This window comes from Drosophila simulans, chromosome 3L (assembly GCF_016746395.2).
Source record: "Drosophila simulans strain w501 chromosome 3L, Prin_Dsim_3.1, whole genome shotgun sequence".
Lineage (NCBI taxonomy): Eukaryota > Metazoa > Arthropoda > Insecta > Diptera > Drosophilidae > Drosophila > Drosophila simulans.
In genome coordinates, this window is record NC_052522.2 from 14,219,248 (window position 1) to 14,246,051 (window position 26,804).

Genomic DNA, 26,804 nt, shown 5'->3' on the forward strand with positions numbered 1-26,804 from the left:
GGCCAGACAAATGTCCCTCGGAATCTCTATAACAGTGCTGCCAAATGAAGCTGGCATTCAGGCCAAGACTGGAATAAGTAAGAAGTTTAACAAATTCGTAGGAATATATATTTCACATATTTTCAAACTTAACTCTTAAAAATGTTATATTACATTTAATAGCTTTTTCATTTGTAGTTTTAAAAATTTAGATTTTGTGCTGTTTATGCATTTTTGGTAATGTTTTTCAGATACAAAATTTCCTTAATGATCAAAGAGTATATTTTGTTAATTATTAAACACTGAAAGTTACTATGAATAAAGAGTTGACAGTAGCATAAGATTTAGCCTCCATATTCTCACAGAAATGTTGTGCAAAACTAAACAATTTTCACGCTTTTCTTTTTTGCTGGCATCTCTGTTCACACTATCTGTTCTCCCCTCAGCACTTTGCGCGATTTTCATTTTCACTTCTCAACATTTTATTTGTTGCTGTTTTCGCTCTGCCTTTTTTCTCATGATAAATTTGCGTGGCTTATCCTGCGGCTAACGGCAAATTATGGTTCTTAAATTCAGTGTGCCAAATGTTTCGGCTCCATTCCGACTGAATCTGCGGCTGCCTGCACTATGGTAATGTTTCGCAAACACGAAAATGAAAATGGTCATAAAAGCGTTTTCGTAGGCATTTTCCGTTTGCCATTTTAACTTGCAGGACTTAACGGAAACAAATTGCCGCGCTTAGACAGTTGAAGGCAATTTATAAAAATGGCCACGATTTCTCACATTATTCCGGTTAAGTATTAGTAAGTATTAGTGTTCCTCACTTAAGGCGTAGATATGTTAAGTTACAAATTAATGTTGTATACTTTTAATTACACTTTAACATTTTATTGCAGAGTAACAGATGGATTTTATAACATTATAAATCATAACTAAAACATTTACTATAATACACTGGCTATCCCACTGTGTGCTAAGTGACAATCTCTGAACATGTGCTTGGACTCTGCCCTTTCGAAAATCCTTTCGCTTAATTGTTTTTTCAGTTTTGATGGGCTCACGCTATAATCGAAGCCCAAATCAGAGCGGCGAAATGATGCTTCACAAATTGAACTGTGAAAAGCGGGGCCACACCCCTCGGTGGCCGCCCACTTGACACAAGAAAAACCTGGCAACTCCATTCGAAATGGGCCATTAAAACGAAGCGAGCGGGCTATAAAAACAACAGCCAAATGTTGCGCCCACTAGCAGAGCTTACAGAATATCCAGCATGGTCTAATATTTATTTATCACACATTTTCCACGAATCGAGCATAGTCCTGGCACTGGGAAATGGGGAAACCTTTCACTTGGCTCTTCCGACTGTCCGAGAAAACCGAAGACAAAACCAACACATATTCGTTCGATATTTATTTGTGTTTGTATTAATAGCAGCGTGTTTATAACTTAATAATGGCTCAATAAAATACAAAATCCAAAGAGTTTTCCTTTCCTGCTGCAGGCGGAGGCTGTGCTTTTCTTTTTGTTAAGAGCTCTTTTCCCAGTGTTGGCTTCTTGGCTATTTTCTTCCCATATTTTTCAAACACTGCTATAGTTTAGAGGTTTTGTTTAATTTTGAAAGCCTCTTTATGTGGGTATAAAGTGTATTAAAAAATCAAGTTCGTTTGAGGGATTAATTTAGCAAATAGGATCATTTGCACAAGACGTTCACTTCAAAAAATATTAAAATATTTAAATTTTAATGGGTTCAAGAAATAAATAAAAGATTATGAACAAGTATTAAAGTACCACAAATTTTGAACAGAATTTTGCATATACTGATGTTTTAGAATGTCTTTAAGTAATGAAATTTATAAAAAATGTAGTCGTGCTTACTTCAAACCTCATATGTATTATTTTTAATCCCAAAATCGTTAATACAAATGTTGATGTATTTATATTTTGCGGCTATTGCGGAATTTTATGACTTTGTAAATAGTCTAGCTCTTTTTGGCCATCAATTTCTGGCTCTTTTACCACACAGTAGTCAACCGGTGGTGTTCAATTGAAGTCGCTCTCTATTTTTTTGGACATCTTAAACGTGAGCGTTTTTTCTTTTAATGGTGGAGTTTCCAGGGGATTGGGATGTGGGCTGGCCACGGTTTAGAAAGGCTAATGGGGAGTTTAGCTTGTTGTTTTTCGGTTTGTTTCGCTTTTTTCATTGCAAGTTAATCAAATGAATTATTATTACAATAAATAAGCATATTTTGACAGTCGGTTGTTAGCTAAATGGCATATCAACTGCTGCAGCGGGCAGGCAATTGAGATAGCTGTCAGTGTTGGTGGAAATTGAAATGTTGCTTTAAATTAAAGTCGAAATCCCGAGGCTAATCAATTGTATCTTGGTTGAACAAGTTTCTTTCAGTTTAGTTTGGTTTTGGGGGAGAGCTTATCTAATATTGGTGGGAATTGTGCGCGACAAAATATGAAAGGCAAAAGTTCTAAACATGATTTATGGACTTAAAGATATTAAATGCAATTATACATAAATGTTTTTAGATAGTGGCGAACAGCCGAATGTATTTAACAATCAATTTTACAAAAATGTTTAAGTCTCACCTGAGGGTTTGAGAGCTTTGAACACTTACAAATTAATATAAATATAATTCGACAAATGTAGCTAGCAAAATTAAAATCAATTTCGGTTTGAACGTCGGCTCAGCCCACACAATTTGTTTATCAAATAGGAAAAGGTATCCACTCATTTCTCATCTTTTCCTTCAATATATTTTCCCAATGTGGCATCAGGATCATTCCTCTGTGCATTTGCCCCTCTCCACACCCAGCCACTTTCCACATGCATTAAGCTTTAATCTCTGACTTTCTAATGCAGTTAGTCTTGCACATCATTACGTCTCTGCGGGGGCGTGGCTGTGGGCGTGCAGTGAAGTGGGAGTGGCAGTAGCAGGAGTGGGCGTTACAGGACCCCACCAAAAATAAAAACAGAGGCTTCCTGCTTCCCAACCCACAGATGAATTTATTGTTATTTGTTCACGACGGCCAACTACTGTCCATAATTTCTCAACAAAATGTCGCTCAGCTGTCACACTTATCTTTGTAAGCGCCCCGCAGAATTTGCATATTTGCATATGGGGCTCGGTGTTATGGATTTGTGTTTGGATTTGGGTTTGGGTTGGGTTCGGTTTCTTTGTGGTCAGTGAAGCGCAGACAAATGGTACAAAAAATAGGAAATCCAAGTCAAAACACACCTAAGAAGCGATTGTGGGAAATTCGCTGTATAACGACGGAAAATCTAACACATATCGATGGTAACTTTTACAGCGGGAGGCATAAATAACAAACGCCAGTTATGTGATTTAAATTTTGGTTAGCTTTCCAATGCTCGACTGGAAAGTAAATGGGAATATTTGTAAACAAAAAAACAGAATTCATTTTCTTGATTGTTATATAGTAATAAAAATTGTCATTAAAAAGTTTTTTATTAGAGTATCTGATATAGAGTCATGAAACGCACCTTCCAACTGATTTGTGGTGTGCAATTGCTTATTAACAAGTTGCCAAATGGTTTTACCACATTTGGCTAATGCCACTTATTGGCTTTAGGTTTGGTCTTTTCGTTTTTCATTTTGCTATTTGTATTTTATCTCTTTTTCCATATTTCCAATTGGATGTCAGTGTGGGCTGTCGTCACGCCCACAATCTCGGTAGCAGCCGCCGCAGTTTGACAGCAAACCCATTGGAAAACTGGAACCGAGTTGGACTTGCAACCAAATTGGGAGCCCACCTCTACTGCCACTCTTAACTTGACTTAACTTGAGTCATTTCTGGTTCCTCCGACGGGCACTGAAATGGCAGCTTTTATGTCGATTCTAATTGTTTTATGGAGGTTACTAGGTGAGGTCTTGGCCAAACACCGAACACGAAACCAATTAATCCCACTAATTACCGCAACCGCATACGAAAACACATCCGATGATCGCCGGAATCCCTGTCCACCCCCATGGATTTTGGCTAAGTCGGCTGACAGTTAAATTTTCGCTCTAAAGTTCATGAGTTGAAGATACACATAAATCTTTTGGGGCGCCATCTACGGGTGGGAACTGCGGACTCGGAAAATATGATCGATTGCTAGTTATTAATGATGTGATTTTTACGATACTGAACTTTTTGCGACTGTGAACTTTTTATGGTTCTTATAGGAAACGATGTTAGCTAAATTTTATGGATAATGTCTGCCTGGAGGGATTATTTTAAAGGGCATTTTAAGAATTTTACGAGCATTATAAGTCACAGTTATTAAACAAACTTACAAAAATAAAGCATAAACTTGTAGAGGTTTTTGCTAAGCTGAATATGGTCTTCAGAATATGTTTTCCACATATATTTAAAATTATTATTAAGCAAAAATAATGACTCACTAACTGCAAGGGCCATAGCATCTATAAATATCCAAATACTCAGTTTCACACATACCTGCAATAAAACAGAAAAGACCAAGAGTGAGTAAATATGTCATTAAAAATATCTCTTAAGCACTGAAAATTGAAAATAAAACTGAGAGCTGCTCATGAGACTTTGATGGTGGGATAATTGCAAGATAAATAAATAAATAAATGTGCGAAAAAGGAAGCAGCGATCAACACATGCAAATGTGTGAAGTAATCAAAGGCACAAAAAATTGGTTAAAAAAAGAGAGGCAAATGGAATGTGCGAGCGATGACGTTGTTTACATTTCAATTGTATGAAGCTGATGGGCTCGAGGGTCTGAACAATCTGAACAAATTGCGCATGCGCAAAGGCCGAAAAAATGCGGGTCAATAAATGGGCAACAACAAAAGAGTCAGCGAAAATGATGCAACCGCCTTAACTTTTTTCCTCGGCCTCCGCAATCTGTTTACCAGAATGAAGAGGGAGCCAAGGAGGATCGGCCAAGCTGTTCATTAATTTCATAAACGCAAAAAGAAATGCAACAATGAAACCGAAACCTATACTTAAAAATAGTTGCCTTCGATCCGGTCCCCTCGTCTCCAGAGGTCTTATCCCTCCTCCTCATAGACAAAAGGCATTTGGCACTCCTCGAGCAGAGGATCGGTGCTTGGGGATTGGGGTTTTGGGCTTAGGTTTCTGGCCTTGGCCAAGGCGTGTGTGATGATGATTATGGCCTAATGGTGGATAGCCTGTTGGCATGCCAGCAACGAAACAACAGCAACTTCAGATAATAGCAACCGAAACAACAACAGCTACACTATGCCAAAAGCTAATAAAATTGTAATGAGATAATATTAAATTTAGTATTTCGAAAAATATATTTTATCTGTCAAACAAAGAATTAATGTTAGAACTTAAAAATGTATTCTTGCTTGTGATTGATGGGTCGACTATTTGAAAAGCTGTTTTTATTGTGTTCAGTGTACGAGTGCTGTAAGTTCCATGTTTGTTGGTGGCTGCGGTTTCTGCCGCGTTTGAAGCAGCGCGTAAAAAATGGCAATAATTTTTGCTCTGTGGCTGATTAGTTGAATGCCTAGTCCAAGTCGATGGTATGATGATGATGATGGGGCGGGAAAAGATCCGTAAAAGAAGCGATGTTACAGTGCACTCTTCAATAAATTTTAAGAATATCACATTGGTTATCAATATCTCTAAAATATGTTATGGTCAAAAATAAATATTCAATTCAATAAAATCTCGACATAGATTGAGATACTACTTATAGCAAATAAATATTAAATGGAGATTCATATAAATAAGATATTCATTTGCTTAAATATAGTGGTTTGTCGAAGAAAGATTTTTTTATCTCTTTTGTAAAGCTGATATTTATACCAATTTCAGTGCTCATAAGCAATATTGTTTTCTGTGAAATATTATGAAAATTCTGCTATCTCGATCACAATCATTTAGGAACACTAAAAGCATTCCAAAAATAGCTTTGTGCTCATAACTCAGTTGGCATATCTCTGCCAAGATCGATTACTTCAGCTCAAAGATCTGCAGCCAGACAAATACAAACGTTTTCACATTCATTTCGATTCTTGCAGGTTTTGTTCTTTTCTCCGATTCTTGTCTTTTATTTTCCTGACCATTTCGGTGTTGTGCTTTTGCGGTGGGCGTTCTCTTTTGTCCAGTGCAGATCACCCCGCCCCCGCATCCAGTGACGCTGACAAATTGTTGGGCATATCAGTTTATATATATTTCTCAGCTCTGTTCTATTCTTTTGTCCATGTGTAACAAATGAGTTTGCTGCTAAAGTAAGGCCCAAGAAAATCGAGAAAAAATCACGCCCAAAGTCCACACACACCAGGTCTTAGGTGTGTGTGTGTGGGGCTGCACTCAAGGTCGTTTCATTACTCAGCGGCGTCCTTGGATAATTACACACACGCCAAGAGACCCCAAGACCACAACAATAATAACCCAGAAGGGGAGAGGAGGGAGGACTCTTGAGCTTTTACCGCAGCTTCGTTTTTCAATTTTAGTCATCATAAAAAATCGCCAGGCGTACGTAGCAGAAAGAGACGGACTACGAACGTAAGACAGAGACGGGGACAGTCCTGTTCTTCCACGCAGGCGCAGCGGCAATCTGATCTGCTCCCTCTCTCTCTTTCAGTCTAGCCCCATCTCGTTCCCGCTCGCGTTCTCCGGTTTTTGCATTTTCTGCAACATTACTTCCTTTTAGGCTTCTAATCGCTGCCTGACTCAACCCCAAGTACAGTATTCCCTTATTAAGAAGTACTGTCTTATAGTTTATATACTTAAATTTGGTATATATATTTGTAATGCATAGATATCTTAAAAAAATATCTTTTGAAATTCCAATTTCTTGATTTCAAAATACGCTTATAAATTATAATGCATGGAAATGTATTATTAATTTGGTTAAGGAATTATCGTGTGTGTACTACAAATTTTCAATATTACGCTTAGTAAAATTAAAACCGTTAATGTATAAGTAAATTGAGTTGTTCAAATTTGTAATATTCAATTCTTGGGACATATTTTGCGTTTCCTTATTCTGACTGACCACTGTGGCTGTAACAACAGCTGGAACACACGTTGGCCTGTGCATTCGTGCGAAAGTCCGTCCGATGTCTATAGCTTTGGTCCCCCGATATCCCCGGATACCACCAATACCCCGATCACTTCGCCATATGGCCGTGTGTATATATTGCGATCGCCGGCAGAGGAACGTTTCTAGTTTTGCGTGCAGTGGAATGGAATTGTGGACCAGGCCCAGACCGCGGGGTTCAATGCACCGACTGATTCTGAATCCGATTCTGCAGCATTCTGAGGAGCAGCGCGCAGTTGCGGCCTGCATTTTGCTTGCCTTTGGCATTTTATGCAATTTTTTTTCGCCATAGCCGTTGCCTGGACTTTTTCCTCTTTGTCTATAGCTTTTTTATTTGCTTATACCTTGAAGTGAGTGAGTTGTATGCGCTATCCTAGGGTTGGGCATCTGGATTTTGGGGATGGGTTTATCAGCGACTAGAAAGAGTCTCTATAAGGTGTCTTTTTGAAGAAAAAGTTGGTACATTTTCTAGCAAAGTCTGAAACAAGCTCAACCGATTTGCTTTTGATGCACCAAAACCTATACATATGTACAGCATTGAAATAAATTGTTGAAAAAACTTTACATCGCCTTGTGATTTGTGTTGGAAATACAATAGGCAAAAAGACGACGGCGATTCTAAAAAAAAAGTAAAAAAAAAACCAATTGCGGTAATTTAAGTAAATACAAATAGCTAACGATTTTGATCCCTAGACCCCACAAGCCATATGTCCCACTGGGAATCCCCCTTTCTGCAATTTCAGGTCTCCATTACCGCGTCTTTGAGGCTTAAGCTTAAAAAAGATTCAGACAGCAGCTGTGCTACACTTCTGCGACTCTTGCCCTTGCCTCTTTTATTTTTGTTGGTCTTGGCCATTGTTAGCGATAACAATAAAATGTGGGTGGGTTGAACTTGGACCTCTGCCTCCTCCTCCGTTCAGCACTTTTTCCCCTCGTCCAAAATCCATAATTACGGGCACATGGCTATCGTACAGACGAATTACTTTCAAAACAAAACTCGAAATCGCACAACTTGTAGATGACCAAAGCCCCGAGAAGAAGAAGCAGGGAAGAAACCACGGGAAGACAACTAAGAAGGAGAAGAGGAAGCTATCTTCCAGGGTAAGAAGCTGAAAAAGCTATAGAAGTCCAAGCTAAAGTTGGATTATTCAAGCGGAGCAAACGCCATTGGGCAGCTGCTCTGAGACTCGCTCCCTCCCACTCTTCTCGCTGCCCCCATCTCTTTCTATTCGCGAATTACAGCTAAAGAAGTGGGCGAAGGAGGGGGAGGGACAAGACAGAACAAACGGCAGTTTGATGTCGCCGGAAGCCAGGCTAAAAACAATTCTTCGAGTTGCAAAACAAAAAAGAAATAAATAAAAGTAGGAGAATCGCAGCAGAGAACGCAGAAACCAAGAGAAAATACAGGCTACAGGGAAAACCCCAAGTTAAATGCATTTATTTATAGCACATTTGACCACTCGATAACTTCCTTATGTGTGTGTAAACAAAGAAATCATTTCTTTTTATTTATTTATTCACAAATATGTTAGTATACCGCAACTAGAATCGAAGATTTACTAAAATGTTGTGAAGAGAAGGAGGTTGGCAGATACACCTGCCGGTGTGCCAGGTGATGGATAGTTTTGTATTAAATATTGCTACCGGTCAGAGATAAAGCAACTAAGAAAGCTAAAAAGTTAAATAATATCACGTTCTCATAATAATTACTTAGGCTTTTTTTCTTTTGATTTAGAGGAAAATCATTAGTATACTCTCAACAATCTAAGTTAATTTATTAACAATATATGTTTATGTGAGTACAAAATATGATTTCTCACATTATCTTTACAATAATTTACTGAAGCTCACTCCCTGCCGAGATCCCCACTCTAGGGGTAATTTGCCACTAATATTAAGCCACGTAAATCTGATTTCATTACCAGTACGAGCAATTTCCCAAAGGAGCACCTGCTGGAACCCACTCCTTCATTCGATTCTCCCTAAATCACTGGACCGATCCCCTCTTTCCGCCATCAGTCTCCGCTGGATGTGCGTTGGCCTTTCCCTTTGGCATCATTATGCCCATTTAATTATACCTTTTTGCGAGAACAACAATTTCCGAATAAATCACTCAATCAAAATAGAGAAAAGCGAATGCCAGGCGGACTCAACACATGACAGGACAGTTTCCCACAAAACGCTCACAGCGAGCAGGAAAGCGAAGAAGACGTCTCGGCCAGACCACATAAATACATCAAATGTCAAAAAAGCAAACTTGGCCCGCAGCCTGGCAGCAAAATACCAGAAGGAAGGCGTCCGAAGGACGGAGTGGAGCCGGGCCTTTTGGGGGCTGGCCACATTAAATAGCAAATAATAAATTAATATGCCGTAAGTTAATAATTACAAGTCGAGATTCTCCCCGGCTACTGGAAAGCCTCCTTCTCGGCTTTATCGCCAGCATCTGTTTGTCCATCTTTGTAATGCCAGGGACCAGTTCAGTCTGGCGCCCCCAAGGAATCTCATTAAATGGGACTCGAGCCTTGCTTGAATGTGTTTGCTTTGTTTTTTGCAATGGGGAAGTTCGGTTCGTTGCGATTGCAAATTGTCGAGATTGCCTTTTATTAAATAATGGTCAGCAGAAGTGAGCGGACTTGACTATTTTCATCGGCTGTACGCCACCATCCAAATGAATCTTTAAACAATAAATTTTTATGGATTTCTCTAAATGTATTTAAAAATAAAAAACTGGCCTTGTGCAGTGTTCCACATCTGGTCGGTATTTGCCACTTCAATCTTAGAAAAATCGCATACAGCGGGAAATATGCTCCGGAAACATTCTGAAGTTATATTTTCATTGCATTTTTATCTTTCCGCAACTCCCGTTCACTTTTTAATGGCCTACACCTTTCACAGCGTTAATTAATTTGGCAGAAGTTCAGGTAAAGTTTACATAACTGCAACGGAAACCGTTAGTGCAACAGCAGCGACTTGTTAGACAACACACTCATCATTTTCCGAGAAAAGCCCCATAGGCCGATACTTCTTTTCCCCCACTTACAATCTTCTGCAACAAGCTGACAAACATTCCAAACAAACAAAAATGTACCTTTATTTGCCAAATGCATTGAACATTTCCAATGTCTCGACTGCAAAGTCGCTGCGAAAAGCAAAAAATACTGAAGCAACCTCTGGTTGGGTCATTTGTTAACATTTGCTTGGGCTATCAAGTATCTACTCGGCAGTCATCCTAGCAGTAACCATGCCAATTGTTATACAATAAAAACCGATAATATAGAAAAATATGGCTCTTTAGTAAGAAAGAAATAATAATATTTTTTAGAGATATACTTAATGAATGTATTTAAAAACCAACAAATGTAATTATGATAAAAATGGATATCATTAACAATAATTGCGCATTAAACTTAAATATATTAAAAATAAATATTACATTACATTTATTTTTAAAGCACGGAATACTAAATATATGGAAATAATGGTAAAGCAGTCCTCGGCGATTAGAAATATGACCACAACCGGTAATGAGACACATTTTATATATACTTCCACTATTACATGCAATTAAAGTGCAATTGCATTGTTTAGCTCCTAAAAAGAATGGAAGCGATAAAGCTATCAACAAATCAAGCACGTGAAATGACTTAATAACATCAGGAATCACACAGAGTGAGCCGAATAAATGAGACGAGACTTGTGGGGAGAGATCTTCAAGATACTCAAATGACTTAATGCGAGAAGAACTGTAAAGTCCCCCCCACACACGCAACATGTGAACCCACATAAATGGGGAAACAGGCAACTCAGATCTTGATCTAGATCAGGAAGGAAATCAAGAGTCGTTATAATTGATTAACTGCAACAGAGTGCAGCGATGGAGAAGGAGTAAAAAAGAGGCAGTACTAAAAAGAGCCATAAAATGCAGATGAAGAGGAGGCCGAAACAGGAAGACTTTTTCACCCAAGATATCCAAGAAGAAGAAGCACCACCAGAGACATTGGGCAGTCACGCATGCGCATTGTCCGTCTCCCTCTGCTGCCATAGCCCCGTCTCTTTCTTAATATATTTTTCTATTTTCGGATGCTAGCCAGAAAGGGAAAACAACCGTTGAGCTGCGCTTCGTTAGAGAACAGCTCCAAAGAATTACGGTAAAAGCCGTTGCTGTCCTGCTCTAGCCTTGCTAACACTGGGAATTCTAAAGTTAGTTGTAAAGGCATTATTGAATTATATATCCTAATCGAAATCGAAAAAAAAATTAGTATTTAGAAAGTGATCATTTCTAATTTTCTTTTCAAATACATTTCGTTGAATAACATAAACTTTGACAATATTGAAATATGTTTATATGATTTAGCGTTGAAACAGTTCATAAGATAATATATAGCAGCTACATTTTTCAGGATGAAAATATTCAATTTAGGACTGTGTTTTCCCAAGCAAAAAAAATAGTACCATATCACATTCAAAATATTGAGTTTTTCGCAGTGTAGTTGGTTCGTAGATAACTTGGCCGCTGGCAGAGGTCATAAAAACCGGAGGCGGGCGGGAGATTTTCGCTAGACTGACAGATGCGTGCAAGTTGGCCATAAAAGAGCCCCAACGAGCTGAGGAATCGAATCGAGCCGTGGAAATAATTTAGCTGACACAAGTCCGGTGCGCGTTGTCCAGTGTTCACTGTCCGCAGAGTCCAGTCAAGTGTCCACTGTCCGGAGTCCGATGTCCAGTGCTGGTCGTCGACGACGTTGTCGTCTTAAGGAAATGCATTAAATGAGAATCAGCCAGACTCTTGGCTCAAAGGAAAAGGGGTCGGTAGGGTGTTGGGGAGGGGCACAAGTTTGTAATTTTACAGTTAGAATCGTCAGTAGCCAACGGGCAGAGGGAATTTGGCTAGGGAAAAAATAGACAGACAGCGACTACTGGACAATAAAATCAATCGAAGCAAGAGGAAATGTCTTCTATCAGTTCTTGAATGCATAACCGATGGTCATGGACTCGGAAAGCTGAGATAAAAGTATTGGGATTGGCTTGCAATTTTCATTTCTGGAACCTATTACTTAAATTAAATTTATCTGACGCAATCTGACTTAAATTATGTATAGTCCGTTATCCGTTATATTAATTAGTAATTGGTTTCTGCCTTGATTATTAACTATTTTTATTTAGCCATTTGTGGTCTTTAATTCCGTGTTCCAAAAATAAATCTAAATTGTTCTTTATTTTATAAGTACTACTTTTGCTAAATAAAATCATGAATGATTTCCTCGTTCTAGAATCTCCACTGTGCGTGCCCAAATTATAGAAATATATCCGCATTGCTGTGTAGTCTGGATGTAAACAAAGGAATACAGGGGAAGTTAAGACAAAGCAGAATCGATACCAAAAGAATTTATCGAATGCCCGGCTGAATCGAATCCTAATTAGGACAGATTTAGAAAGGTAGATAAATATTATAAAGCTATCAGAGCCGGGGTCCCCTTCCATGAGGGAATGTATGCCAATCTATGGCCATATTTTTTATAGATTTCCATAATAAATCTTTGCAGTCAATTGGCCAATACCAGACGGCAGTGGACCCGAAGAGGGAAGATTTGCAGGGAGCCTAAAGATCTGTCCATGACCTTCTTTGGATGGAGATGTAGAGTGAAGTGCGGAAAGTTCTCGGTAACCAGAGGGGCGAGGGTTTTTTGGGCACGACTTTGAACTTGGTTCGGATTTGGTTTGGTTTTGGTTTCGGTTTTGGTTTTGGATTTTTGGATCTGCATGAGGACAAATTGTGCCCAGCATTTGGCATGCAAAATGCGATCTTGTCTAACGCGACTCTCTAAATCTTCAAATTATATGCTGTCCGAATCGTGCTGAGGAAAACCTCAGACATTTTCTTTCACTTTGTCGTCCAGGGGGTTCCTGTCCCTTTCCGTGGCTTTTCATGTCCAACCGAATGAAATAGAAAGAAGATGATCTTCTGCGGCTGGGCTAAGGCCTTTCTAGGTCGACTTCAGGCAGCGATTAGTGGCTAGAAATAATTTCATCCTCTTTCTCCGGCATCTTTTCATTTTATTTCGTTTATAATCAAAAGTAAAATGATTGCGATTTCGTGTTTTGGGTTTTATTTTTTCTTTTTTCCTCGGGAATTGACTATTTTCTAAGAAGATGACCCAGTTGCTTGCTTTTTCATTTCGCATTTTGTGGTGATGAAAGTTAGGAAATCAGCTAAAGTAAGTCCCCTCACGAAATTCTCAAAGGGCTTAACAATATGTATTTTAAGTTCTATTATCACCATTTAAAAAACTGTGCAAGGTCGTTTTCTTTATACATAATATTCCCAAATACAAATCTTTATATTTACCGAAATAATATTGCCATAAATGAAGATATGTAATTTCAAAGTCTAATAAATAAATTTAAAACTCATATGAACTATAATAAAATTTTAGTAATATCCATCACAATTACCCCCAACTTTGAGCTTTAATACATAATTGCCATATCTGACTTACATCATCAAAGGAGTCACTACCTTAACACCTATCTCGACCACACAAAGCCCAAACACATTTCTTCAAACCGCAAAAGCCTAAGATTTATATTCGAGTAACCGCAACGGTTTAAATAAGCCTGACCACCCCTTCCCCGCTCAACGGTGCGTATGAGTAATGTTTAAAACAATATATTTTTCTGTTGCGCCTATGAGTCAATAGCGATGACACATTATTGACTTAAAGGTGCTTAAAAATCTTTAATTGTCACATAAAACATTCGATGACAGCGAAATCTATAAAATCTATAGTACTGTTTTATTTGCGAGTCAATTTATTTAATTTGAGTAAGAAAACATTTGTATCACAATTTGTTTATATGACTATTGCAGATAGCTTTGTAGGAATTACACAAAATATTCCAAAAAATTGTAATACAAAAAATACACATGTTATATAAATAAAAGTATAAAAAATAAAGCATGTAATTTAAAAACTTTGGAAGCAATTTTTGTATTGCTGCAAACTTTTAAAGTAAGCAAGCATTGCAAATATCTGATGATATATGTATGTATGCTTCTAGGATGCACTAATAATTGATACCCTTTAAGTAAGTGTGCCGAACCAATGATAGTTAAAGTGCAAATAATTTTACCTTGTTTGGCTATCAAAGCAGTTCGTCTCTGTAGGCGATACATGTTGACTGGACGTTATTGGGTATTAATTTAAAAACTTCACTTTGTAGAGGGTAAAACTTCACAAAAAGGAACAGTTCATTGTTATGGACTTGTTTTGATTTATTATTTTTGCAGTTATTTTCGTAACTATTTTTTTCCACTTTCAGCTACACCCGCGCCACACAAAAGAGTCGTTGAAGAAAACAGAGTTTCAGTGGTCTGTTTCTGGTTTGGCAAAAGTCCGAAGTCTTAACTTGAAATCGAGTTACGAACGCCGCTTGGACCGCTTGAGATGACGTGCAAAATTGAACTGAACTGAAAATTGAACTTCCTGCTGCTTGCAAAAAAGTAAAAAAAAAACTAGCAGCCGAGGGAGAAGAAGAAGAATGGAAAAAATGTTATATCTGGGGATCGAAAGAGGCGAGACCTCGTGTAGGAGTCTGTTGGTCCCGAGAATCGTATCGAGAATCGAGCAACTGCAACTTGTTTGGCTCTCTGTCTCTGGCTCCACCATCCCCCTCCTCCTCCCTTTTCGCCATGCCCTGCTGGACCCTCTCTTTCACTAGTTCTGTCTCACATCAAGAGCAAAATCAAGTTGAGAGAACGCGTCGCGAAAAAAAGCGCAACAAAAAATAGCGAAGATCAACGAGGCATAAGGTAAACAAAACAGGCTGAAAGCAACAAAAACAATTGCAAGATCGGGGGGCCGCAAAGAAGAACTTGTTTCCATTGTCCATAGTTGGAGTTGCACTGCCGAACCTCCGACTTAAGAGCTCACGCAGAAGAGAGTCTTATGGGTAAGAGAGGTTCGAAGCGAACCCGCTTGGATCAAACAAGTTCGACTTGCAACGGATTGGCAGTGAACTTGGATCGAGGTTGTCTTGATCTTGAGTTTTCTGCATTGAGCGATCGCAATTATAATGATGCGTTTGCTGGCCAGATATCCATATACTGCACTTTAAATAATATATTTTTAATCAAAATTGTATATTCACCTACATATTAGCAACCCATTAAGCATTTTTACTTGTTTATTTAGTTGTTTGTTTAATGTCTTAGCGCTTTTTAGCAACAGTTAATAATCTTCAAATGTCGGATTTTAGGTTTGACATTTAACACAACTTCATCTGTTAGATACTTTTGAAACCTGACCTTGTTAAGTCGGTGATCTTTATATGATTGATTTTTATGCCACTGCCATTTGAAGTCAGCAAACTAAAATCAATCAACAACTAATATGTTAATGATTATAAAACAGCCCGCATCTTTATGGGTAATATTATAATCTGTTGGTGAGTGTACTTATAAGCTATAAGTTTGTAGATAACCTAAATAGTCCATATCAAATCATTAATTCCATACTACTTAATTTTATTGATAAGTACGATCCATAAACAAAATGCTTAAACATCTGCTGTTAATAACCAATAGCTACCGTGTAAAGTACCCTTGAGATCGGCCACGTTATAACTACTTTTCCCTTCAACCTGAGGTGACTTTTTTATCCAATTATGCAGAGAGGACGAGAAGGACTGTAAAAGTTGACACATAAAACGAGATAAGGGCGATTTTTCACGACATTCGAAATCAATAATCAGATCGTTGATGTTGCGTGTAAACGAGCCATCAAAGATCGTAAAAATTAGCCCATGGCCCTGCCCCCCAAAACGCTCGTAAAAGTGGGGAAACCAAAGCGATCCTCGCAGTAAATGTGCCATAAGCCATAAACCGAGATTTGATAGTTGCATTAACCAATAAAAATCGATACTACTCGAGAACGTTTTGCATTTTTAATGCCCTCAAAATGAGGCAACAAAGTTGTGTGGGGCAGAATCGAGCTTTAACATGACATCTCAACCGATACAAAAATACGAGACAGAATGCCAAAAACAACAGAACACAATAAAGCGTGAGAACATATTCATAGGTAAATTGAGATCTTTATCTATTGAGTTGTAAATCTTCTTCGGCACGGAGGCCAAAACACAGGTTTGGCATGTAAATTTGATCGTTTCGGTTTCTTCAACCTCTCGCGTTCGGCTACCAGAACAAAATATTTTGTCAGTAGGAGCAAAATAAATTGCCTCGGCTGCAAACTTTGACCCAATTTGATGCTTGACCAGGGATATATGCGTAGCGATATCTGCCAAGTCAGTAACGAGTTTTATTTGTTTTCAAGTGTTGGCGAGGGGAGGAATCAATCTGGAAGTTTGTTGAACTTGATTAGGTTTTTCGGTAGGGGGCGTTCCTTTAACTGAGCTTGCTAAAGATCTTGTATCTTTTTATGATCCAACACGGGAATTTTATAGGCAATGTGTCAGGTTTCCCGCCTACGTGATTAATGTAACTATTATAAAAATATATTAACTCTGTCATATTTGCAACTTTAAGTTCCTTATTGCTAATTATTAAAAGCTTTTTAAGAGTTTCAGGTACAAAACCATTAAAGAACTTGACTTGAAGTGTGGCGACGACATAATACTTCAAAGCGATAATCAAATTGTAATCTACCTATAATCCCTAACTCTTGAGACCATTCTTAATTACATAATACTTCCATATTTCAACAGTCGGCTATTTGCCTTTTGCCAATTGCCACTCGACTTAAAGTGGATGGACCCCAGCAAAAAGATCAGGCTCTCGCGAACTGTATCTTTACTTTAATGGTCATAGGAAAACATTTCACGAATTTTGTGTAGCAGTTTTGAAATCGAAATAAGGCAGGCAAAAAGAAAACAAAACCCACAGAAAACCAAACAAAAGAAAGCTTCGCACGGGCCGCAGACAACACTTTTGTGTGCGAACGAGTGCGATCCATCTACAGAGTACGAAATCTACTTATTTTCGCATACAAAAATCATTAAATGCGATCATTGAACTGCGATTTCAGTAACGAAATATACCGCCGAAAATATGAAGAGCGAGATGGGGAGACAAGTCACGCAGAAAACACTATTCAACATCATCGCTTAAAAATAAAAATTATGGAATCTTGCGGCGGCTGGCAGATTAGCCAGCAAATCAATAAGGGAAAATTAATCAAAAAAGCTCGCTCGAATTTGTCACACAATTAAAATAAATTTTTTAAGATTCCCAATCATTAATTTCAATTTGTAAGCCACCAAAAAAAAAAAGCAGCAACGCAGAGAGCTTTAATTGGCATTTAATTGCGTTGAGAGGCTCAAGAATTCATTGGCGACAGCCGCCAACCAATCGATACAATTTCGATTCCCACTTCCAATTTCAATTTCGGTTTCGTTTTGGAATGCCTTAAGCATTCTGACCTTCAGCACTCATTGAGATTTCGTTCACTCTACTTGATTCACTTTATTTACTCAATTATATCGATATTTATTGTGATTGTTATTGAATTTTCATTTTGGGGATTTGTTCTTTTTGCTTTCGACTTACGGAATTTTAAGCCTCTAACAGTTTAGTCGCTTATTCGGAGTTAATTAATGATAGAAATCGTTCTATCTATTAATGTTTATCAAATATTTGACCCAACTTTAAATAAACTTTAATTATGAAATGGGTTACTATATTTTCTAGTTTGTAATAATACATAAATAGATTCTCCCATTTATCCCCTACTCCTCTTTTAGACTTCCATTTTTGACTACTGTCTTTCATCATCGCAGCCTCCAGCAGTTCGGTTGTCAATTCCACTGGTTTCCTGACTCTTATCAGCTTATATTTTGTAGAACCGTCAACTTCTGGTTCTCTGTCATTACTGAGATCGTTCCTGCTTCTTAGTTTCCAGATATTCCTCATGTTATTATGGCCAATGATCGTGTCTAAATGAAATCTATTTTTTTTCGTAGTCACCTTTTTCTTCTTGCCATCGACTCATTCATGGCTAATTTGGCATTGGAAAGAAGACGGCAATAAAGCTCCACTAATGCGATTACATTACAGGTCTTATGTACCAGCTCCCCTGGCCAATAAACTCGCACAAAGAGCCGCTTAATACGAGGTCCAACTAATAATAAAAGTGAAAAAATTCATACATGAGAGAGACGAGTCGGTGACCACAAGTAAATATGTGCTCGAAACTTTATGTACATGATGTTGCCCAAGAAATTTCTAAAGTCAATGAACGTTGCGTAATTTCAATTGGGCTTTTTGGTCAGCGAGATGAAGGAACATAGTTTTTTTCATCTCGGAAATGATGAGAATGAAATTGCATTTAATATTTTCTGAGTCTCAAATGTAATTAGGAAGTGGGAAGAGAGTAAAACCGAGTAATAGCCCTGGAGGTCGTCAGACTTACCCATTTTCGGATATAAATATCATTGAAGGAGAATTTAACACATAAAACCGATTTTTAGCTCACCTGCAATGAAACAGAATCAAAATTAATATTAAATTCAAGTTTCAAGTTTATTAAGAAATCATTAGTTATTTTAACATTCTTATATTAAGCTGAAACCATAAAACCTTCAACTTCTATCCCTTTTGCCAGCTGATTCACTTTCACTTTCAAAGGAGCTTTAAAATTAAATTCAAAATTTTTGTCCGCCATGCGTCGCAAGTCACAATCGATTAGGTCAAAATCAACTTGAACATAATTGACTGATTTTTAGTTTCCAATTTTGCCCTGAAAAATGTACAACTACGTTTTGTTTGTTTTCCTTGTGTTTAACCATGATAATTCGCTGTGACAGCAATGGACATAACTCTTTTTTGGCTTAATCTCCGACCACTCGAGAAAAATAAACCAGGCAAATGAGATAAGCAAAAAAAAAAGAATAATTTATAGTTGAAGTTGTAGTTGTCGGCTTATATAAATGGGAAATTAATTGCTTAATTTAGTGGAATGGATTGCGAGAGTTTACACAAAAGGCAACGAATGGAAATCTTCGGGTCTCGGCCCAGTTGGTCGTCTGACAGTTTTATCACATTATTAATAAGAAATAGAGCCATAGCTCGTGGCCGATACCAGGAAAAGGTCTTTATTCGCAAGATTTTCTGCCGTTCAGCTTGGTGTTCTTTTGGTTCCCTGGATTCTGCGAGCGCATCTGTCAAGTTTTCCACGCCCTCGTCTGGGTCCAAACTGTCAACGTGGCCATAATTCATAATAAAGCGGCAACGGCGCCGTCGATTCTTGTCCCTCTTGTTGTTTCTGTTGCCGTTGTTATTTTTGTTTTTTAGCCCACGCTAAAAGTCCAGAACAACGCGCTAAATACACAAAAAAAATATAAAAAAAAAAACAGTACACAGAACACTGAACATTTACGGGCGGAGGAACCTCAGCCAAGTCAACAAAAGTCATTTTGCAAACAGTTTGCAAAAATGGAAAGGAAACCTGTCGATGAAAAGGAAACCGAAACTGTATTGCTCGGGGAAAATTAAAAAAATATTACGCGGCCTTCGAAATGATAGAGATCTCAAAATATTATCTAATCAGATTTTAAATATTAATTTAGAATTAGTTACACTTTGTGTACATAAAGAAAGTTATTGAAATATTAATAAAATATGTTATTCATATTTTTTAACCGTGCAATGTTAAAAAACTCAATGAAACTTAAGGGTATTCCACAATATTGGTAGGGTTGGCTGATATTGTATTTATTGGACACATATCCATGAGTCTAGGTGTAGCTGGTTTATATTTGCTGCCTTTTGTTATCGCCCGGTGTCCGCAGTTCGAGGAACACCAACAAATTGTTGAATCGTTGACTCAGCCGCGGGCCAATTGCACCAAAAGTCTTTGCAACAAAAAGCTCGTAAAATGAATATGCGATTTATGTTCGAAATTGGTTAAGATAAAAAAGTCAATATAGGAGAATCAGTCCTAAATTGCATATTTATCAGTAACAATAGATGGAATATCCACAGAATTTCCATAATTTTAATTTTTTATGACTTTACATTTAAATACCATATTAGCATTATTATAAACTAAACGATTTTTATAGAACTAAATGGGAAAGTGCACATGATATGAGCCTTCTAAATCAGAAACTTAAAAACGTACATCAACGGCTTGCCAACTCTTCCACTTACCCATAACTATTCCCATTTACTACTGAACATTTCCACCAAGTTATTCCCGTTTCCCTTTCCCGCCACGGATCTTATTAAAAATGTCTTCTGTTGCTTTTCCCCCCATTAGTGATTCGAGCTGGTCAATAATAAATTCAGAATGCTGCAAAACATTTCGCAGCGCCATATCTATGGCCAACTGCTCAGCCGGAGATGCAACGCGGGAAGAAATGCAATTACAAATAATATGCAACTTGGTCGTTTATCTTTATCTTATTTATGAAAACGACAACAAACCGACAAATGCAATTTATGTGTTTGTTGCCGGTCAATGCAAAAAGGGCATCGCATCGCAGAGGAGAGTTTCCAAGGCAGCTGCAGCATCATCAAATAATGCTGCATAATGGGCAATGAACGGAGGAGTAGCCTAGTCCAAGGGGGTAAGTAAGGTCGGTATCTTATAGCTGAGCTACGGCCCTGACTCTCCCCAAAAAAGAAATGAAAAGCGTTGCCAAACTACGAGGAAGAAGTGGCAACAATGGCCGGGCATTAGAGATACAGATAGAAGGCAAAACGAAAACAAAACATAAATAAATAAAAACAGAAGAATGCGAGGCGATTTGTTGAAAGTGTGCAAGTGCCTGCACGGTGGGTAGGTACAAATTTAAAAAAAATCATTAAAACTAAATATATGGCTCATGCAATAGCGGTTTCTGACATTTTTAAGTTGAAGAATAGCTTTGAACATTTTTTTAGGAACCAGTGACTTTAAGTGTTGAATCTAGCTTGGGTCCTTTTTGCCTCACTGTCCTGCAACCGAAATCAGTGGCAGTGGATCGCACCAAAGTGCATCAACGAGTGGCACAGAGATTGGGGAATTGGGGATTGTGCCGAGCACTCCACTCTTTGGCCCCTAAAAAAGTGTGACTATGGCCGGGTGTTCCAGCTGAGGGCTGGGCCCCGAAAAATCTAGGAAGTAGGAAGTGAACGCTAAACAACAAAAAATGAGTTCGGCAAAAAATGAGAAAAGTCCCTATTCGGTTGAAAAGCCTGGAGCTCTCTTACTCCATGTATCACGCAGAGAAAAAATTTAAAAATTGTTTATGATAGTCTGAATTGGCTTACATTAATAACAAATAAGCCATTATAATTAAAATGTGTAGATAAACATATTCGGGGCTATAGTTAAAATAGAATAGTAAACATAGTTTAATGTTGATTTTTTTAAGGTTTTCTCTTGGAACCTAAATGTTATGGGCCAACTTTGTGGGCATTTCTTTAAGTGTAGTCGAATGCCAAAAAGGAGCAGAGCACGCAAAAAATCAACAAAATAAATCGCACTTTATGGTCGCAATGGTGCAGCAGGCATGGCAGCAACTTGCAACTAGCAACAAATATTGCGTTTAATAAGCGCACAACGCGTAGGGCCAGAAACAAAAGGCCATGGGCCCAACCTGTTGCCAATCGGAAAGAGGGATTGGACTTGGCTTTGGCCCTGGCTCTTAGCCTGAATCTCCGAGGCTCTGAGGCAGCAGCATCTTCTATTGATAGTCAATGACATTTGGTGTTTGGCTTGTGGTAGCAGCAGCAACAGCAGCATCCGAAGCAGCAGCAGCAACTGAAGTTGAGAGTTGGCCATAAAAAACAGGCATCGCCGGGGCGAAAAGCTTCTTTGTTGCTGCTGCTGCCGTGACTGCCATTGAAATCCTATAAAAATGTTATCTTAATGGTTTTTATGTTAGCGAAAGCCATTAAAACAACAAAAGCCCTGGACGGGGACTCTCCTGAATCGTCTGTGGCACATGCAACAGGCAACAGGCAACGTGCAACTAGCAACTTGCAACTGGCAACCGGCAACAGGCGATGTTGCCGCTGCCTTCCTGCAAATAAAGTAGGATTTTACTCAATTGTACGATTGATCAGCAGCTGGAAAAAAATAGCAAAGGGAAAAGAAAATGTTGCGAATCGTTGGGCCTCAAATGGGCTGGGCTGCAGTTTAGGGCCCGATGCAGATTAAGAGTTGCGAGCTTTAACTATTTGCTTGATCAATTTGGCGGATATGGATTGCAAGGAAGGTAGTCCTGAAGAAAAATAATCTAAGCAGAAGGGGTAGGAAATGATTGTGGCCACGAGTAAGGAAATTTTGATTTCTTTGATTGGAGTACATAACAAAACCCACAAATTGAAGGGTTTCAGAAAATTAATGACTTGTTTTTGTGATTTATCAAAAGGAAAATATAATTCAGTTATAATTTTATTTATTGCTATATTTGCTGTTAAAATAAATTGGCAAGTACATTAACTAAATATATTTAAAAACTATGAAAGATTAAACTTGTAAAATATATCGTTCAATCATTTAGTAATAGTGTTGATAAATGGGCAATTAATTATCTTGAGTTACCTAATGCTTCTGAAAACACTCAAATAATTAAACAAGTGATTTCATGATAACTTCACTGTTATTGATAAGAAAATTGGAGCAAACGATAAGGTCTCGCAATAAACAAATTCATTAAATTCTGATTGAATGAATGGACCGAACCAAGCACGAGTTCTCACACTTTCATAATCTGACTAGTACCTTTACTTAAGTATCATCAGTGTTTAAATCCTCCGTCTAACCAAAAACCAATGTGCTTCTGTTCTAACCACAAAACCGCAGCAGAACAACAAGAATTCATTCACACGATCCCCTACCAGAATTCCACCTCATCATCAACAGGCAGAATATCCACTTGAGCACGACAGATGGCCAAAAAAACATTCCAAAAAAGACAACACCGCATATAAGTTCATATATCTGAAAAGCCAAACAACCTACCGCAGTGTCAGGCGGAGCTCAGCCAACAATTCATCACAGCGACAACACCACGATGCAAAAAAAGAACAACTTGAAGCACAGTTTAAGAACCAGAGTACTGAAAGTAATCTACTTAAATTCTTTAAGCCTCTTTATCAAATAAATTTTATAAATGAATTATTTATTTTAACTGAAGATTAAAATTTAATTTTAATTTAATGACACAAAATTTGATCAATGTTTTTATTCGATTGATTTTTAAATTCTGTATTTAATTAATGTTTAGTAAACAATTTCTACCAGTGTATCACCTCAAAGCTTCCACAACAGCTATCAGCTTACGTTTTTATCGGCATATTTTTTTTTGTCTTTTGCGTAATTAAATAAAACCAACTGTAAATATTTGCAAAAAGGCTATACGGAAGCTTTTTTTAAAGCGTTTAATATGCATGGGTTTACCGAAGAATATATGTTTTAAAAGGAGGAGAAGGTTTTCATATTGCAAAGTGAAGTGAAGTGCGACAGCTGCCGGTTTCGAGTGGCCACCAGAACATCAACAACCCCAGTTCATGTTTTTATTATTTGTATTTTTTCATGTGAGCCGCCGAGCCATCAACAGTCGTCACTCGGTCTGAAGTCTGAGGCCCGAAAAACAACCTGTCAAGGAAGCTTTGTCGAAAAATTAACACTAAAATATTTGGCAAACAGAATTTAACAATAAGAACAAAGGCAAACAAGCAAATGTGAAGTGATCCGAAGTGATCAGATGAGATAAGTTGTGATGGATGCCCAAGGCGAGGTGGCGATTCTAGATCGGAGTCTATTATGCACCAAAAAATATTAATCAATCTTAATTAGTATAAATTTTAAGAACTCTAAGATATATAATTATGATATATTAGGTAATACCAATAAGAAAATAATCTTGTACGCTTTGCAATCATTCGCGCTTTTCAATCGACTATAAAATTACAACTATAATTTACTGTTAGCGTACTAATCTTTGTTAAACACTTCACATGTACTAATAGGTTTTTTGCAATTGCTAAGCAAACATTCCCCCTGACAAAGTGGCGCCCCTCTGCGCTTTTTCACTTTGTGTCCACAATTACTTGGAAACCTCTCGTCTATAGCCAAAGCTAATTGCATTTCCTACTAAATGCGAAAGCCCAACAATGAAAGGCAGCTCCAAAGAGCCTGAAAGAGTTTCAATGGGAAGCAGATTTGTTCGCGGAGAGCCGAGAAAAACAGCTTCATTCAGCAGTAGCATCAAAAGCTATTTAAAGTCTTTGACACTTCATTTACAACGAAAATGCGAGCCCAGATCTAGGGGCTCTGTCCCAACAAATGCCATTAAATGCAGTTCGTGCTTAGCCCAACAAAGGCATCACACTCCGAGGCAGACAAAAAGCCATAAAGAACATAAAAAAGAAAAAAACAAAATTCGAAAAACGAAAAATAAAGTATTGCAAGCCATAAAAAAACCTGAAACTGAAACCTGAGTAGTGTATGCTGGTTGAAACAAAACATTGAAAAAAAAAAGAAAAAATACTGAACTAAAAAAAGGAAAACTAAAAAGGAGAACTATGTCGGGGGTGTCGGGACCAAGTGTCACTCGGTCCCTGGCTCAAAATTCCGGGAACTGCCCTCGCATTAGCACAACTTTTTTGACTGATTTGAAAAAAGGCAAAAACCAGAACTCACATATATATAAATGACCATTAACTGAGAGCTCAAACTCAAAAAGCGTACAGCGAACGACATAAAAATGCAAAATTGCGTAGCCTGGGAAACAGATCGCAGCACAACTGCACTTGAAACCGCACACTGAGACAAAAACAGTAACAAATTCGATTAAATATATAAATATATATAATATATATATATTAAAGCATTCCAAGTTTATTTTTCTATTGTCGGAAGTGCATTACTAAAATTGTTAAGTATTTAGTTTTTTGAAGTGCATCAACGTAGAGCTGTGCATTAGTCATCCGACTCCTTCCGCTGGCGTCTGCGTTTTATTGAAACTTGCTGGTCCTCCCGCTCTACCTCTCCCTTTCTAACTTCACCCACACCTTACAGGAGAAAAAATGAAAGCATCAGCGGTACAAAAAGGTGTGAAATTCACGCACTGCAAAAAGTAAAAGGGGAACTCTCAAAATAAAGGGACAGAAACACGGCGCCAGGCGTTTTAATTTATGAGTGACTGGCGAAGTAGCGCAACTGGCTGGCTGTTGAACAAACTGACAGGGTTGCCAACACACCGAATGACTGACTGGACTAACTGTGCCGGAAGAGGAATCCTCACAACGTGTGTGGGCTTTTTGTAAATTTTTTTGGCCATCCTAACAGTGAGGTCCAACTGTGTTTTCAGACAACTACAGTAAAAACTGAGCAGTTATACTAAATACAAACTTTAATATATATTTTCCACTAATTTATATTCATTAATCTTGAGCTACATTTTATGAAAGTAAATAAAATCACGAACTCGTTTTTAATAATGTCCCCATGTTTAGTTTTCTTCACTTGCAGCTCACTGTACTATCTGCAGAGCAAGCAATATTAGCCTTCCCAGGATGCCTCTCCTCACACGAGTCATTTGGCAAAAAGTCGCAGGAAACGCGGCAAAACAACAACATAAAACTTAAATCCAAACCTAAAGTTCTTTTTCGCACATAGACAGTGAGAGACAGGGATAGAGACCGAACCACATTTGGCAGCGGTTCAAGTTAAAAACTCGCTTCGGTTTTGGGGGACCACCCAAGGAATATTTGAGCAATTTTTGCTGAATGAAAATTGAATTTCAGGCAAATAAATTATGGGTTAGCCTTCGTGAAGGCGAGGATTTTACGATTTTATGAGGAAAAAGAGAACCATCTTCATCATCATAATGATCATCGTCGTCCTGGTCGTGGGTATCATCATTAGATAAAAGGGAAAGATGACTCCGATAATGTTCTTCTCAAGAATGACCTCCGACAACTCAAAGATTGCGTGCACTTGGCTTGGAACGTGGCAAGCTCGTCCGAAAGAGACGGCAAATCGTGGGCCGATAGAGAGGGCAAATGTTGAGATGCGGAGCTCGAGATTGGCGACTGCAGCTCATCAGGCATTCGTCGCTCGTGTGATCCATCATCGCTCCAGACTAGACCATAAATATTAATAATGTCTGAACAAGCGCCAACTTCCTTTGAAACGGAATTTGGAATTCTAATTAAAGCAGCAGCAACTTTATCTCCACACCAGATGAGAATGCGAATTAGAAGGGTTCTCCATCCGTTCGTGACTAGCACGTGCCTCATAAGGGATCTCGCAAGCAATTCCCCTTTTGCAACATTGTTCTAAACCAGTATATTATTAGGTATTTATCATTTCTTTCAAGTTTTATTAAATGCATTCTTTCAAATAGTAACTACATTCAATTATTAACTAGTGTAGCTCATAACTTTTAATACGAAATGTACGAAAAAATAGTAAAAATATAAGTTTACCGAAGTGTAATAATTCTCGATCAGAAACTCAACTATTCAAATTGGAATAGTCCCGTTAACTTTGGCCGTAATTCAGCCCCACGCTGTTAATGTTGCTCCCCCGTGCTGTTAACATTTTTAACAGCAGGTGCAACATTTCCGCACCCAGAAACATGGCTTAAAATGTATGGATAAAAAGTAAACCCAATAAGGAGCCAAGCAAATAATGCTCCCTAGCTTTTTGTTTGATTGCTCCAAGAGCAATAACAACAACAAAGGTAAATAGAAGAACACTAGATAAAGAGGGAGCAAGCAATACCAACAGAGGTTGCAGAGCAGGAT

The 26,804-nt window shown here is 38.1% G+C and overlaps 1 protein-coding gene across 3 annotated transcripts in view; it reads right to left on the minus strand.

Annotated features, from left to right (window-relative positions):
• LOC6738036 overlaps positions 1–26,804 on the minus strand; it is a 111,384-nt gene that overhangs the window by 44,966 nt on the left and 39,614 nt on the right. The window contains exon 1 of one of the 3 annotated variants that reach the window (XM_002084815.4): positions 14,174–14,499. The exons of the other annotated variants lie outside the window; for them this stretch is intronic. Within the exon in view, the coding sequence (XP_002084851.1) occupies positions 14,174–14,216 (43 nt within the window). The 5' untranslated portion in view covers positions 14,217–14,499. Of the gene's footprint in view, positions 1–14,173; positions 14,500–26,804 lie in introns of those variants that run through there. 3 annotated transcript variants of the gene reach the window in all.